Source organism: Colletotrichum fioriniae, assembly GCF_027942845.1.
Source record: "Colletotrichum fioriniae strain IMI 355084 chromosome Unknown scaffold_1, whole genome shotgun sequence".
Lineage (NCBI taxonomy): Eukaryota > Fungi > Ascomycota > Sordariomycetes > Glomerellales > Glomerellaceae > Colletotrichum > Colletotrichum fioriniae.
In genome coordinates this window covers 5695426-5708310 of record NW_027076837.1, presented here as the reverse complement: position 1 = coordinate 5708310, position 12885 = coordinate 5695426, and the positions used below count along the sequence as shown (strand labels likewise).

The window sequence follows — 12885 nt, the reverse complement described above, 5'->3', positions numbered from 1 at the left end:
TAAGGGCGTCTAATTCCTTTCATATTACACAGTAAGAGCCAAGTATACACACCTAGACACCTTTATCATCCTGGAACGAAAAAGAATGGAAAAGGTATTCGGGAAAGTGAGGTGAGGAGGAAGAAACTGCTCCTGACTCGGTTCCTTCCACATCACCCGAATACACTTCTGAACATACACCCGAATACACCACAAACGAGAGCCACATAGACCCCCTCAACTCCGTTCCCGTCACCAGCCAGCAGGCGCCCCCTTGGGGGTCAGGTCAAAACTGGCTGGGTGGTGGAGTGGTTGAAGTCCACGAGCAGCCTAATCGGTGAAGGCTTTGAGAGGTCCCGTGTTCGAGTCCCAGCATGTGCACCCAGAGATGTAGCCCCATTCGCCACCGGGGAGGGTGAACTCTTTTGTAGTTTTGTCTTCTTTTTTGGAACTCTCGGTAAACAGCAATTCGTATGGCTAGCCAGCGAGTAGACTTCCTGGTGGTGTCCTTCCCCATCGCGGATATACTCGCTGTACCTCCCTTGGCAGGGTCATGATGAATTGGGACAATACGTTAAAATTCAGACACATCAATTTCGAGAACGCAGCTTGAGCACATGACGCCGTCTATGCCCACGTATCTCTCTTGCAAGCCACATCACGAATTGTTAAACGTTGAGGAGCCTTGGGGTAACTTGCTTAGCCACACTTGGGCTGCTTGGTAACATTATCATACGAAAGTAGACGCTCAGGACTACTCAGAGTATCCTACACACTTCTTCTCTAAAGGAGGCCGTTTCTAGGCCCCTTGACACACACCTTTGCAAAAGAATAAAACTCCAATCAACGAAGCTTGCGTGCGATGCGCGGTAGCTTCTAGTTCCTCGTGCCCACGCGCCGTCTCCTTGTTGACGAGGTTATATCTGCGTCGCCCGCTAACTCATCAACATCGTCTTCCGCCATTGGTGTATCTTCACCAGTAGCGACGCTAGCCGGCCTCGTATTGCCAGAGTTCGACGGAGCTTGACCTGTGCGTTCCTTCTCCGCGTTACGGAGCTCTCCAATAATCTTCTCAACCTCCATAGACATCATCCTCGTAGAACGCACCACGGCATCTTCGTCAACTTCGTATCCCACTACGTCAGCCCCGTCAGCAGCACTGCCGCCCTTCATGAAAGCCGGACCGGGCCCGCGACTCGGGTTCAGGTTGTACATGATGGCGTTCGAGAACATATGCACAAGCTCTCGTTCGAGCTGGGCGCTGTTGATGATGCTCTTGGGTGGCACCAGATCGTCACTGATTGGCAAAAGAACAGAGCCTGTGCCTGGGTCACCGTCTGGCAAAGCCTTGGCGGCCTCAGTAGCTGCTCTGTTGCCATGCGTTATGGCTGCGCGAATAGACTTAATGTCTTGCGGCTGAATGATCAGAGTCTTGTAACCAGGGGCGTCTCGCTCTCGAATGGGGTTCGCGAATTGGTTCGCAAATCTGTGAGCACCAATCTGATCAAGCGCAGCAGCACTTACACGACCAAACTGGCGTGTCCATAGCACGTGAGTCGGGGCTGTCGGCGGTGCGAGTGGCTCGGTTGGAGTGTCCTGACGTTTGCGCTTATGAGCAAGCCGGGATGACACGCTACTAGGTGTAATCATGTTGCGCCGACTTGGCACACTTTCGTCAGCGGTCGTATCCCCCGTGTCATCTTGCGGTTTCGGTGTCGCTCTGGGAGTGACTCTAGGAGTGGCGTTCTCGTCCTTAATTCTGGGCGCCAGCTCATGGTGATCCATCGACAACTCGTCAGTTTGCGACGTGACCGACTGACTTCGTCGCGTACCCGCAACCGAAGGTGTGCTGTCGGCACGGACCTTGTGCGCGCTGCGTGGCGGTCGGCCTCGGCCTCTAGGGCCGGGAGTTTTCGTCTCTGACTTCGGCACTGGAATGGGTACGGGTGTCGGCTTAGGACTGGGCTTCCGCGAGGCTTGGGTAGGTGTAGGCGCAGGCGGCAACGGCGCAACTTGCTGCACAGGGCTCAGTGGTTCAAAGGCGGGACTAGCAACCTCCTTGTCTGATGCACCTGGCCGAGGAGTCGAAGGCGTAGAAGTCACGGTCCACTTAGTTCCGGAGCCAGTAAGAAGGAAGCTGGGAGGCGCTGTGACAGGCGTCTGTGGCGGTGGGATAGGGGTATTCGCAACTCGTTGTGCTGGAGGTGCAGCAGCAGCTGCAACTTGCGAAACCAGGTGAGGAGGAATGGCAGGTCGGGGCTGTTGCTTGTTGAAGGGAGGGCTGACGCGCCTTTGAGCATCAGTTGGCTTAGCATTTGGCTGGGATGGCGCTGGGACTGGGGCCGGAGCTGGCGTAGGGCTGAATTGTTGCTGTGCATAGGGGGAAGGATGAGGTTGCTGCCATCTCGGAGGAACGGCTGTCTGCCCTGAAGGACCAGCGGATTGGGTTGGCGATGCTGCAGCAATAGGCCGTGGCTGCTGAACCGTGTGTGGCCGCGCAGAGGGCGTAACCGACGGGCCTGGTGGACGGCCTCTGCGCGGTAGGTTCCCAGAGCTCTCTGAAGGCTCCTTGGTCGGCGTTGAGTGGACTGGAGCCACCAGCTGTCCCTTTGGCTGAGGCTGAGGCTGAGGTGTCGGGGGTTGATGATGCTTGAGGCTGAGGCTGATTCTGGTTTTTGACTGGTGTCTGAGTCTGGGGTTGAATATGAACGTGAGCATGGGCCTGAGCCTGGGCTTGCGCCTGAGTGTGAGCTTGAGCCTGTGTGTGAGCTGGAGCTTGAGCTTGAGGATGAGACTGGGCCTGTCCTTGGGGCTGAGGGTGACCTTGGGTTTGAGGGGCTACCAGCACCGGCTGAGGTTGCTGCGAATATCTCTGTGCTTGATTTGCTTGCATTGGAACATTGGGAGGCTGCGGGGGACCATGGTATTGCCCTGTTGGTTGAGGATACCATTGAGCAGGATGATGTGCCTGATTCGGGGTAGAAGGTGCAGGAGGTGTTGGGGTCTGAGCTGGCATAGGGCGGCCCTGTGGTTGGAGTGCCGGTGCCGCAGGCTGGTATGGCTTTTCCCACTTCAGAGTCCCCGGAGTTGAGGGTTGAGCGGGCGTCCCTGGCGTTGGAACCCGATTTTTGGGTATGTTTTCCGGCCGTGGTGATATTGCTGGCAGAGGGACCGGCGATGTCGACTGACCGGGCCGAACTGGCGGATGCCCAGCACCAGCAGGGGGCTGCAAGACCGGGGCGGCACTATTGGGAGGCTTCAGATTTTGATGCTGCTTAGCATCTGGCCCGCTAGCGGGTGCCGCAACAGATGCCCCGGCAGCAGACACAGCTTGCGCCGGAGGCACTGTAGGTGATGGCTGGAACGCGCCTGCCGGTGGAGCCACATCTCGTCTTGCTGGCGCAGGCTGTAGGGTCGGTGGTGGAGCTGGCGCAACGGTTGCTGGTGGCCGCGGGTGTGCTTGAGGCTGCAATGGTACATGTCTCGGGATCGGTACCGGAGTCTGCGTCGGAACGGAGCCTTGTCCGTTCGCAGGCCTGATCGGTCGCGGAGTCTCAACGGGAGGCGTCGGGGTCGATCGCTTGGCTTGATTTTGGGCTGCGGTCTGGCCCGGCGTCGGAATCAAAGAGGGAACCGGGACAGGTGTCGGAACAGGCTTTGGCGCTGAGGGCCCGTTTGGTGCGACGGGACGGGGTGTATTCGCCTTGGCTCGGTCGATAGCCTCTTGCGTTTCAAGGATCTTGATATCTCTGGCAAGTGTCTCAATGCGCCGCTCATCTTCCCTGATGTCCCTGACGACATTTTCCTTATATCTTGCATAGAGTCGATCCACCAACGCCGGGAACCTGTGTGACTGCTCCTTGACCTCCTTGAGCGTAGGTAGTGGCGGATGACTGAGCTTGCGTTTCTTCAAAGTTGGCGACGCGCCATCGGGCTTATCGGTCGTGGCATTCTCAATTCTCAGCTCTTCCTGCAACAAGTGCAAGAAGAGTTGTCGAAGCGCATCCGGACTCAGTCGTTTAGCGTCGTATGTCTTGTCATCTTTGATCAACGAGTTGTTGACGAGAAGATCGGAGACCTTGATGAAGGCAGGAGCTTCGACGCCGTGCTTAAGGATAGCTTGGAACAGAAACAAGGACTCAAGAGGAGTGTAGGCGGCCGGATTATTCATGCCCCAAAGCCCACCTCGCCAGTGATCGAGGGAGCCGTCGCGTCTCGGGAGAAGGTGGATGGGCGCCAGGGTCTGCATCTCAGACGTTAGACAAGTGTCATCTTATTAAGACGTCGCAAGGCTGAGAGTCGCGCGTCGTGGGACGTACTGACAGCCTCTAGGAGGAGCTCTTGGTGGGCCGAGGCATCTACTTGCACGCGTTCAGGGGTGGGAAGGGGTGGCTATTGGGGAGCCACTCGTCGTCGCGCGCAAAAGTCGTGTCGTATGGATGGTGTTTTTTCGTCTGCTCGCCGGTTTCGGTCACGTGATGCAAGATGTTTGGAGGTGGGATTTTTGCTAGTATTGCTTGCAGGCGGGCCGCTGGGCGGTCGATGAAATTTTTTGTTGGTCGATTGGCAAGGTTTGGAGAGAAGATGGGGAATTGAGAACGAAATCTGGAGCATGCAGCGGGCGGTACGAACCAAGGACGCAGTGCCGCAGTGCAGGACAGCGTATCAGATTCGAGACGGGCAAGGCTGAAGTTTTGGATCGTATCACGTGGCCTTTGGTGTACATCCGTGGATCATGGTTGGGTGTAGCTTTAGGTAAGCAACCAATCGAATGGCACCTGCTCGTCAAGGTTCCTTGCTTTCACCTCAGCGACATGCAGCAAGTCCGATGCAGATAAGAATGAGGCGCCAAGGCATCAGTGAAAGGCAGGAGAAGGTGCACGAGGTGAGAAGACCGGGGCTGCTTGCGGCCCGCCGGCGCTTCTGTTAGCCTCAGCTCGTGTCCCATAGCCAGAAATCGGAGCCTGTCTAAAGTACGCAGTACATTGGAAACTGCAGGCATGGAGCAGGCTTGAAGCAAGCGTGGCAATGGCAACTGGAAAGCACGTCGTGTCGCCGGTGGTGAGGCGGGCAGGCTGCAGGAGCCATTGTACCTATCCCCTGTTTCCTCGTTTCCTTAGTCAGACCGATCGGTCTCGTTGATTTTTTTCTCCCTCACGGTTCCCCATGTCAAAATAGGAGAAAGCTGAGCTGGCAGAGAAGCAATCCACATGGAAGCATTCCATCCAATCGTCTGCAACAATCCCTCTTCCTGGTCTCCCGGCTTCCCGCTCTTGGGGCCCCGAAGCTTGCGGAATCGCATCCTAGCCTGAAAGGCCTCCTCGTCGAAGACTTTGGTACCGCCGGCTCGCTCCATCTGGGAAACATCCTCAGCTATGCGTGTCTGATGGTCCAAGTGGAAGAAGGCCTGGCAGCATTCAGGTTGCTCGCAAACGCCTCAGTGTAACAGAGCTGGCAGCTTCCCAGACCGGCCTCGCCGCCCTGGGTTTTAGATGCTGCCGGTACGAGTAAGGACGATGTGACGTCTGTTCTGAAGATACTTGGAGTTGGGTACGGAGTACTTTCTTCGAGATGACAACATCGCCTCTCAGCCACCATCCGGGCTTGCTGCGTGTGTCTGGCCAGAGTCCAGTCCCGACCAGCCAACTCAGCGCTCCAGCTGGATTGACAAAAGTCAATCGCTTCAGGTGCGACGTCGATACGCTGAGCATGCTATCAAAAGGAGAGCCGCATCAAAAACTATTATATGTACCCAAGGAGGCGAAAACGCATCCCTCTCCCTTATCAAGGATGGCGAAATTTTATATTGGCTGTCGTGGGCCGTATCCATAGATCTGCCCCGTCATTTCCAAACGGCGCTTCTGTCGAGCCTGTACGAATCGAATCAAATGTAAACAAAGCTGTTCTCAGAACCCTGACCCGAGAGCCGCTTGCCCAGCCTTGGGCATGTGAGTGTCCCATTTGAGGTCCTGGACTGCTCAGTACGGATGCTACTGTACACAAGTATGTCACTCTCTTCGCCTAGTCTGCGGAGAGGGTACGCGTACGAAAAAGTTTGAGAAGAGGATGCGCACTGGGAGACCTGCCAGATTCGCTGAATTGACCCGAAGCAAGCGAAGGCCTTGACTCGGCCGGGCCAGGCATGCCCCTGGATTCTGGAGCCAGTGAATTGCGTCTCTTTCTTTTTTTTAAGCTCGGCTGTCTGGAACGGCGGATGCAGTTCGATTGGCGGATTGCGAATTGCGAATGAGCATTAGCGGCGGCGGCTCAAAGGAGCTGACAAGCGCACAAGCAAGAGATCCCCCAAGCTTACTGTCTATGTACAGTACGGAGTAGACAGTAGAAGTGTCCGGCTCAGTTGACCAAGCTGGGCGGCTTGGCACCGGGACATGGAGGCAATGTTCGGGATGAAGGGGGGTTTTGATGCCACGGGGCCGGATGAGATATCCGTCGGTAATGTCTGGTTGCTATGGCAGGCTGGAGATGGCTTCTAGGCCTCAGGTTCCCCGTCAGGTAACAGAAGCAGCGAGGGTACGACTTCGTAGTGATGCTTTACCATACCATGGCCATATCGCGGATGCTAATGACGATGGTATGGAACAAGAGAGATGGGATAGCTCGAGTGATCCCCAGATGAACAACGAGGCTTGGAATGAAATCTCATTAGAACAAGGGCCAGGCCGCCCACCCCGTATGCTCTTCCACACCCTTTGCCTAGCCCAAGTCGGGCACCTTGATGCCATCGACTCTGCCGATGTGGTGCTAGACACACACGTATGCATGCCCCTATTGCTTGCAATACCGTAGCCAATATTGGGAGCATCGCAATGAGATCTCGAGTCTGGGGCTCTGGCTTTCAGTGACAGACTCTCCCCAGAGTTCCTGGCTAGTGAGCACTAACGACCTGAAGTCTGGCGGACGATGCTGCCGTCCAGCTTCCCGACGACAAGCATAGTAAGAAACATTGGCCGCGGAGTCCCCGTGCAAATCTCGGGGTGAACCGGTATCTCAATTCCATGGCAAACTAGCGCTTCGGCCTGAGGCCACAGAATTTGGCCTGAGTTGCCGGGCCAAAGAAAAACTTCGCCTTTGCTGCTGCATCTTCCCACAGTGAAGTTGGGGGTTGGAGCAGCGGAAGGGGGCGACCCACCCGCGCCTGCCCAGTGCCACAGTGCCCACCCATGGAAGGAAGGGAAAGAGGACACCTGCACCAGAGCCACCCAGTGCACTTTCCCTACCAAGTCTGGAGGGCCAGCAAAGAGAAGGAGGAGGGACCCACTCTTGTCCACTTCTCACGCACCCTGAGCCCGGCCTGGGGTGGTCGGTGCTCCTTTCTTAGCGCGGCCCGGAAAGATTCGCTCAAAAGCTGTTCCTTCTTCGGCCACCCTGCAGGAATTTTTTTTTCCCTCCCTCAAACCTGTTGCCGTCGGAGCACTTAAATTCTCTCGACTCGCTCTTCCGTCTTCTCATCCCCTTCTACTTCTCCGTCCATCTCCGCTCATTCTTTTCTCTGAGGTTGATCTTTTGAGAAGAAACCCACAGCCAAGATGTCTGTTCCCGTCGAAAAGCAGAAGGTCCTGGGCATGCCGGTAAGCTACTACTCATCATCCCCTTCATTGTTACCCGAGGCTGCGGGAAAAAAGTACACCTCACCGGCGACGTCGCTTCCCTCCATCATGGGTCTACCATCAATGGCCATGGCATCTAGCTGTGGATTCCATCGAGATGTTACATGTCTCAATCTGATGGACTGGATTTGACGCGACAATGGTTTGCTGTACAGCTTATCGTCGCTGATGGAAGGACCGACGCGCCGGAGCTGGCCTACTTTGACCTGCCTTGGGATATCAATATCAACATCAGGATGAATCAATTTGCTAACTCTTATTTCCACAGCCCTTCGTGGCCGACTTCCTTAGTACGTTGCACAACCCATTTCGATACCGGGACTCGCCATCGTTCAGCTTTCCGACCTCGGCGAGCTGATCCCGGTACCGCGATAACCACAATGAACAATCACTAACAGCTTCCTACAGTGGGAGGTGTCTCCGCCGCTGTCTCCAAGACTGCCGCCGCTCCCATTGAGCGTATCAAGCTTCTCATCCAGAACCAGGTTAGTAAACAAAACCACCCAGTCAATCTGGACAGCTAGCCGGCCAAGGTCGGACCGGGTCACCCCGGTCGATAAGTCGTCACAAGATGACACGTGACCATGGCCATCTATGCTGCCAAAGCTTCTTCAGCCGGACTGTATCTAACAGCCCCACAGGATGAGATGCTTAAGCAGGGTCGTCTTGACCGCAAGTACGACGGTATCGCCGACTGCTTCCGCCGTACCGCCGCCGATGAGGGTGTCATGTCCCTGTGGCGTGGCAACACTGCCAACGTCATCCGTTACTTCCCCACCCAGGCCCTGAACTTCGCTTTCCGCGACAAGTTCAAGCAGATGTTCGGCTTCAAGAAGGAGCGTGACGGATACGCCTGGTGGATGGCCGGCAACTTGGCCTCCGGTGGTGCCGCTGGTGCCACTTCCCTGCTCTTCGTCTACTCCCTCGACTACGCCCGTACCCGTCTTGCCAACGACGCCAAGTCCGCCAAGAAGGGTGGTGAGCGCCAGTTCAACGGTCTCGTTGACGTCTACCGCAAGACCCTCGCCTCCGACGGTATTGCCGGTCTCTACCGTGGTTTCATGCCCTCTGTTGCTGGTATCGTCGTCTACCGTGGTCTGTACTTCGGCATGTACGACTCCATCAAGCCCGTCGTCCTTACCGGTAACCTCGCCAACAACTTCCTTGCCTCTTTCGCCCTTGGATGGCTCGTCACCACTGGTGCCGGTATCGCCTCTTACCCCCTTGACACCATCCGTCGTCGCATGATGATGACCTCTGGTGAGGCCGTCAAGTACAAGTCTTCCTTCGACGCTGGCAAGCAGATCATCGCCAAGGAGGGTGTCAAGTCTCTCTTCAAGGGTGCCGGTGCCAACATTCTCCGTGGTGTTGCCGGTGCTGGTGTCCTGTCCATCTACGACCAGCTCCAGGTCCTGCTCTTCGGCAAGGCCTTCAAGGGTGGCTCTGGCTAAATGCCTTTGACACTTCTTCGTGTATAAACTCTTCACTGGTGGCGGGTTGGGCAGTTGGCGAACACCCGGGCTGTGGGGATTCGTTACTGGTTAGGATCAGATGAGGAATCGGTTGATAAAATGGGGAAGATGGATGTTGCGGAGGGGCTTTGGATGCAGGCACCACAAGACGTGGCACGCCTGGATCGGCCAGTCCTTCGTGGTTTAGACTGGCATCGGCAAGGCGTTCTCTTACATGACCTGAAGAGCTTTGCTTGCTACCTAATCCACTGTAATTTGTACACTAAAGCAATTCCCGATTGCACTCGTTCACGCAACACCTGTCCTCGCTGGACTTTACCGGCTTCTGGTCGATCCTGGGGTGGATTTTCCTTGGTATTGCATGACGATAGACTTCCGCGGTACAATAGGAAGATTTCTTTGATTCTACGAATGTGTTCCCAACTTGCCTTTGACATCTGTGACATCATGCTAGCATCTAGAGGCGGAATTAAGCCAGATTCATTGCGATGCTGTTTGGCTGTTGCCCGCGGTTCTGTGATTGGCCAATGGCGCTTTTGTCGCTAGTCCGCCCAGACGCGCCTGCACTCCGCAGTGACAGTGACAGTCGCGTCCCGCTCCAAGCTCTAATCCTTCCCCCACGTGCTCCCCGCCCTGATCGCCTGATTCCCAGGTCAGATCGAATCTCGCCGCTCAGCAGATGCACCTCTGACATCTGACACCCTGTGATTACTTGGAGAAGTGGGCTATCACGCCGTCGACACGTGGAATTTCTTTGCTGTATCTGACACGCGCAGCACGACTGATCTGACGCCACCACCTTGATCTAGCTACTACTTACTACCTCGATGCAAGCATACCACCAGTCCCGAAGCAAGAACCACCAAAGACGAACAAGCACGAAGAATGCCGAGACAAGCAGCCGATCCAGCAAAGCGCGGCCGCCCTGGCAAAGCCCAGCAGCCAGCCGCGGGCGCGAAGCGGAAGGCTACGCAACAGCCGGCACGTAAGAAGTCGGGACCTTTCGAGCTCTCGGACAGCGACGCGCCGGCGTCGCGGGGCCAGCGGGAAGCGGACGACCCAGAGGAGGAAGTAGAAGAAGAAGGAGAGGAACAAGACGAAGAGGCTGAGGACGAAGGTCCGGACAATACGATACCGCCCGAGCTGCTGACGCGGCTGCTGCACGAGTTCTTTGAAAAGGACGACACGAGGCTCAGCAAGGACGCGAACTTGGCGGCGGGGAAGTATATGGATATCTTTGTGAGAGAGGCGATTGCGCGTTGTGTGCATGAGAGGCCTGGTGGCTTTCTCGAGGTTAGTGGCTCTTTGATTTCCGTGTCCCTTCATTTGTAGAGGGAACCTGTTGGCTGACCGGGTGATGATAGGTTGAGGATTTGGAAAAGATTTCACCTCAGCTGCTCATGGACTTCTAGCGTGGGAGTCGAAATGGTGGAAAACGACGAAATGATGAACGATACCCTCTTTCTTACACTACATAACATCCTACGAGGGACGAGAACTGCTGGACGATCGGAATTAAGAAACTGTTGGCCGTGTTTCTTGTGCATGTGTTCGTGTTTGGCAGATGACTTGCGACAACGAAGCTCACGGCTCGACGCTACCTCATCCATTTCCCTCGACGAAGAACGCTGCAATTCCGAATATCTTGAGGTGGTTGTCGAGCAGAGAGTCAACCACAAGTGAAGACCAAACCAGCCTTCCCAAATGTGTCATAGCATAGGCATGGAACATGGAGATCGGTGTCATCGTCGACCGAATCTCACAACGTTATTGTCGGATCTGCACAACACAACGTCGTGATCTTCGTTTCTTCATTCGCCTTGCGGCGGGCATGTCCGTGGAGAAGATACGAAGAGGGTCTTTCCCACTGGTTTCTTCCAAGACGTGAGAGACTGATACAGTCTGTCGGAAAGGCAATGCTTTTGCTCCGGTCGATCAGGTGGAGCACAGCCCACGCTGCGATGATCAGGCATGTGTTTACTACGACGCATAGGGAGACTGGGAAACACGGCCATTCTAACACCAGGCGCATCTGTCTTTGCCTGACGCAGAAGCTGAAAAATCAATGTCTGTGGACCGGCCTGCTTGTGCGCGGCGGAACTATGGTGTGTTATTACCGCAGCCCGGCCGATCAAGGGAAAGCGGATAAAAATGCCGGAAACCGGGAAAAGCTATAACAGCGGTAAAACCAAGCGTGAACGGTAGTCAACTGCCATTCGAAATTTTCGTTGCCTCAACATTGTAACTGAGGCAAGGTTCAGACGAAACGACAGGCTAGACGCCAGAGATGTCAAAGGCCCTGGAGTGGGATGGTCTGTCCAGGGGGCGCTGAAGGGTGTATGCTACCTAGATGAACAGAAATGGAAGAAAAGTCTGAGAGTACATCGCTTCTCTAACGTTGTCTCTCTTGCCCGTCGTGCCTGACCATCGGCTAAAATTGCACCATTTCGTTGTTCGAGGATGAGGCTCTTTACGTCTGGTGGGGAGGGGGGGAAAGGGCGATCTTGGGACGAAACGCTACGCTGACACACAGTGGACTTTGAAGCCATTGCTCGTTCGACTCTGGAATTTGGAACCTGGAACCTCTGTTCTCTCTTTCCCTTGGGTTGAAGTCTCCTCCCAAACAAATGTCCAAGAGACAGGTGTTTCTAGAGGACGGCGTGACAGCTGGAGAGCCGCATTCTTACGATCTGAGGCAATTGCTCTGGGGTTGAAACCAGTTCCATCAGGCGGGCCGCTGTCTTTTTTCGACTTGATGGAAAACCAATGACATGTCGTCTTTCACGAAGGATCTTAGACGGCACGGAACGTGACTTGTGGCTGATTTTACTACTTGTTCAACCAATGAAGTGTATTCCAATCTCATGGAGGACAGTTGTGCGAGTATTTGGGTTTGGTAATCTGTAGTAAATCGTTATGGGTACCTATTCAGAGGTGCCTACGTTGATCCACGTAACGATGCTCGAGTCCCTGCCACTCTTTGGTAACGTCGCAAATCTGCATGTATAGGAGGACTTTGGCTCCGAGCTGCGATTTGATGTGGCTTCATGACGATTCTGGTTTGGTGTCCGTGGGATGCCAAGGGCTTGTGGACAACTTGTCTTGGCCCTCATATTGTAAAGCCATAACTCGAGTTGTCACATACCCCTCAAGTTGAAGCATGACGGAATAAAGACGAAGAGATGTAAAGTACTACTCGGGGTCTGTTCCGCTCCCACTCACGAAAAGCCGCTGGCTAACTGCCTCGACGTATGAAGGCGGCATATGACTTGACGACTCGTGTGGTTGAGATATTACGCGTGACCTAGCCTCCTAGTTAAGTTGATACCAAGAGCACTAGCTCATACAGCATAATCGGACAGATCGCCAAGACTGGCTTTTCGAGGGAATTCTCAAGCCATGCCGACTTGGGGTTATTCAACCAGTTGCCAAGTAGCCGGAGACTCGAGTGAAGGGTCTCAGAAGAATTAGTCTCAGAAGAATTGACAACTTTCTCCGGTCCTTGGCAGAGCCAAAGCAAATAGTATCTTGGAGAGAAAAAAAAAAAGAAAGTTCCCGCCTTCGCGATTGGATCTGACCTTCTTGCTACCTTTATTTCCACTGGGATGTAGCCTGTGAGTGTAAAGAAAAGTCTATACCATCCATTGTAGATGCGAGCATGTGTTCGGAGAAGGCGAGTCGGACTCTGGTGGGAGGATCGTGCGTGTTGAAGAAAGGTTTGGCCCAATCTTCTTCTATTTCTTTTTCTTTTTTTCGCCATTAATCACGCAGACTCGGCGCCTCTTTTCCACCTTGTCTCGCGAAAC

The 12885-nt window shown here is 54.7% G+C and overlaps 3 protein-coding genes across 3 annotated transcripts; 2 read left to right on the top strand and 1 right to left on the bottom strand.

Annotated features, from left to right (window-relative positions):
* Window positions 1–855: 855 nt before the first annotated feature.
* N0V96_001478 (uncharacterized protein) lies at window positions 856–4228 on the bottom strand (the record flags this gene model as incomplete). The annotated part of the gene is made up of 2 exons (XM_065756240.1): window positions 856–2177; window positions 3169–4228. The coding sequence occupies 2 exons, from the start codon at window positions 4226–4228 to the stop codon at window positions 856–858; spliced, it is 2382 nt and encodes a 793-aa protein (XP_065615480.1).
* A 3298-nt stretch (window positions 4229–7526) lies between these two features.
* On the top strand, window positions 7527–9058 carry PET9 (ADP/ATP carrier protein; the record flags this gene model as incomplete). The annotated part of the gene is made up of 4 exons (XM_053191886.1): window positions 7527–7568; window positions 7876–7897; window positions 8016–8092; window positions 8249–9058. The coding sequence occupies 4 exons, from the start codon at window positions 7527–7529 to the stop codon at window positions 9056–9058; spliced, it is 951 nt and encodes a 316-aa protein (XP_053050494.1).
* Window positions 9059–9964: 906 nt separating this feature from the next.
* On the top strand, window positions 9965–10395 carry N0V96_001476 (uncharacterized protein; the record flags this gene model as incomplete). Its single annotated transcript, XM_053191887.2, has 1 exon — window positions 9965–10395. A coding segment is annotated over one exon (431 nt), but the record flags the coding sequence as incomplete, so codon positions are not given.
* Window positions 10396–12885: the final 2490 nt, after the last annotated feature.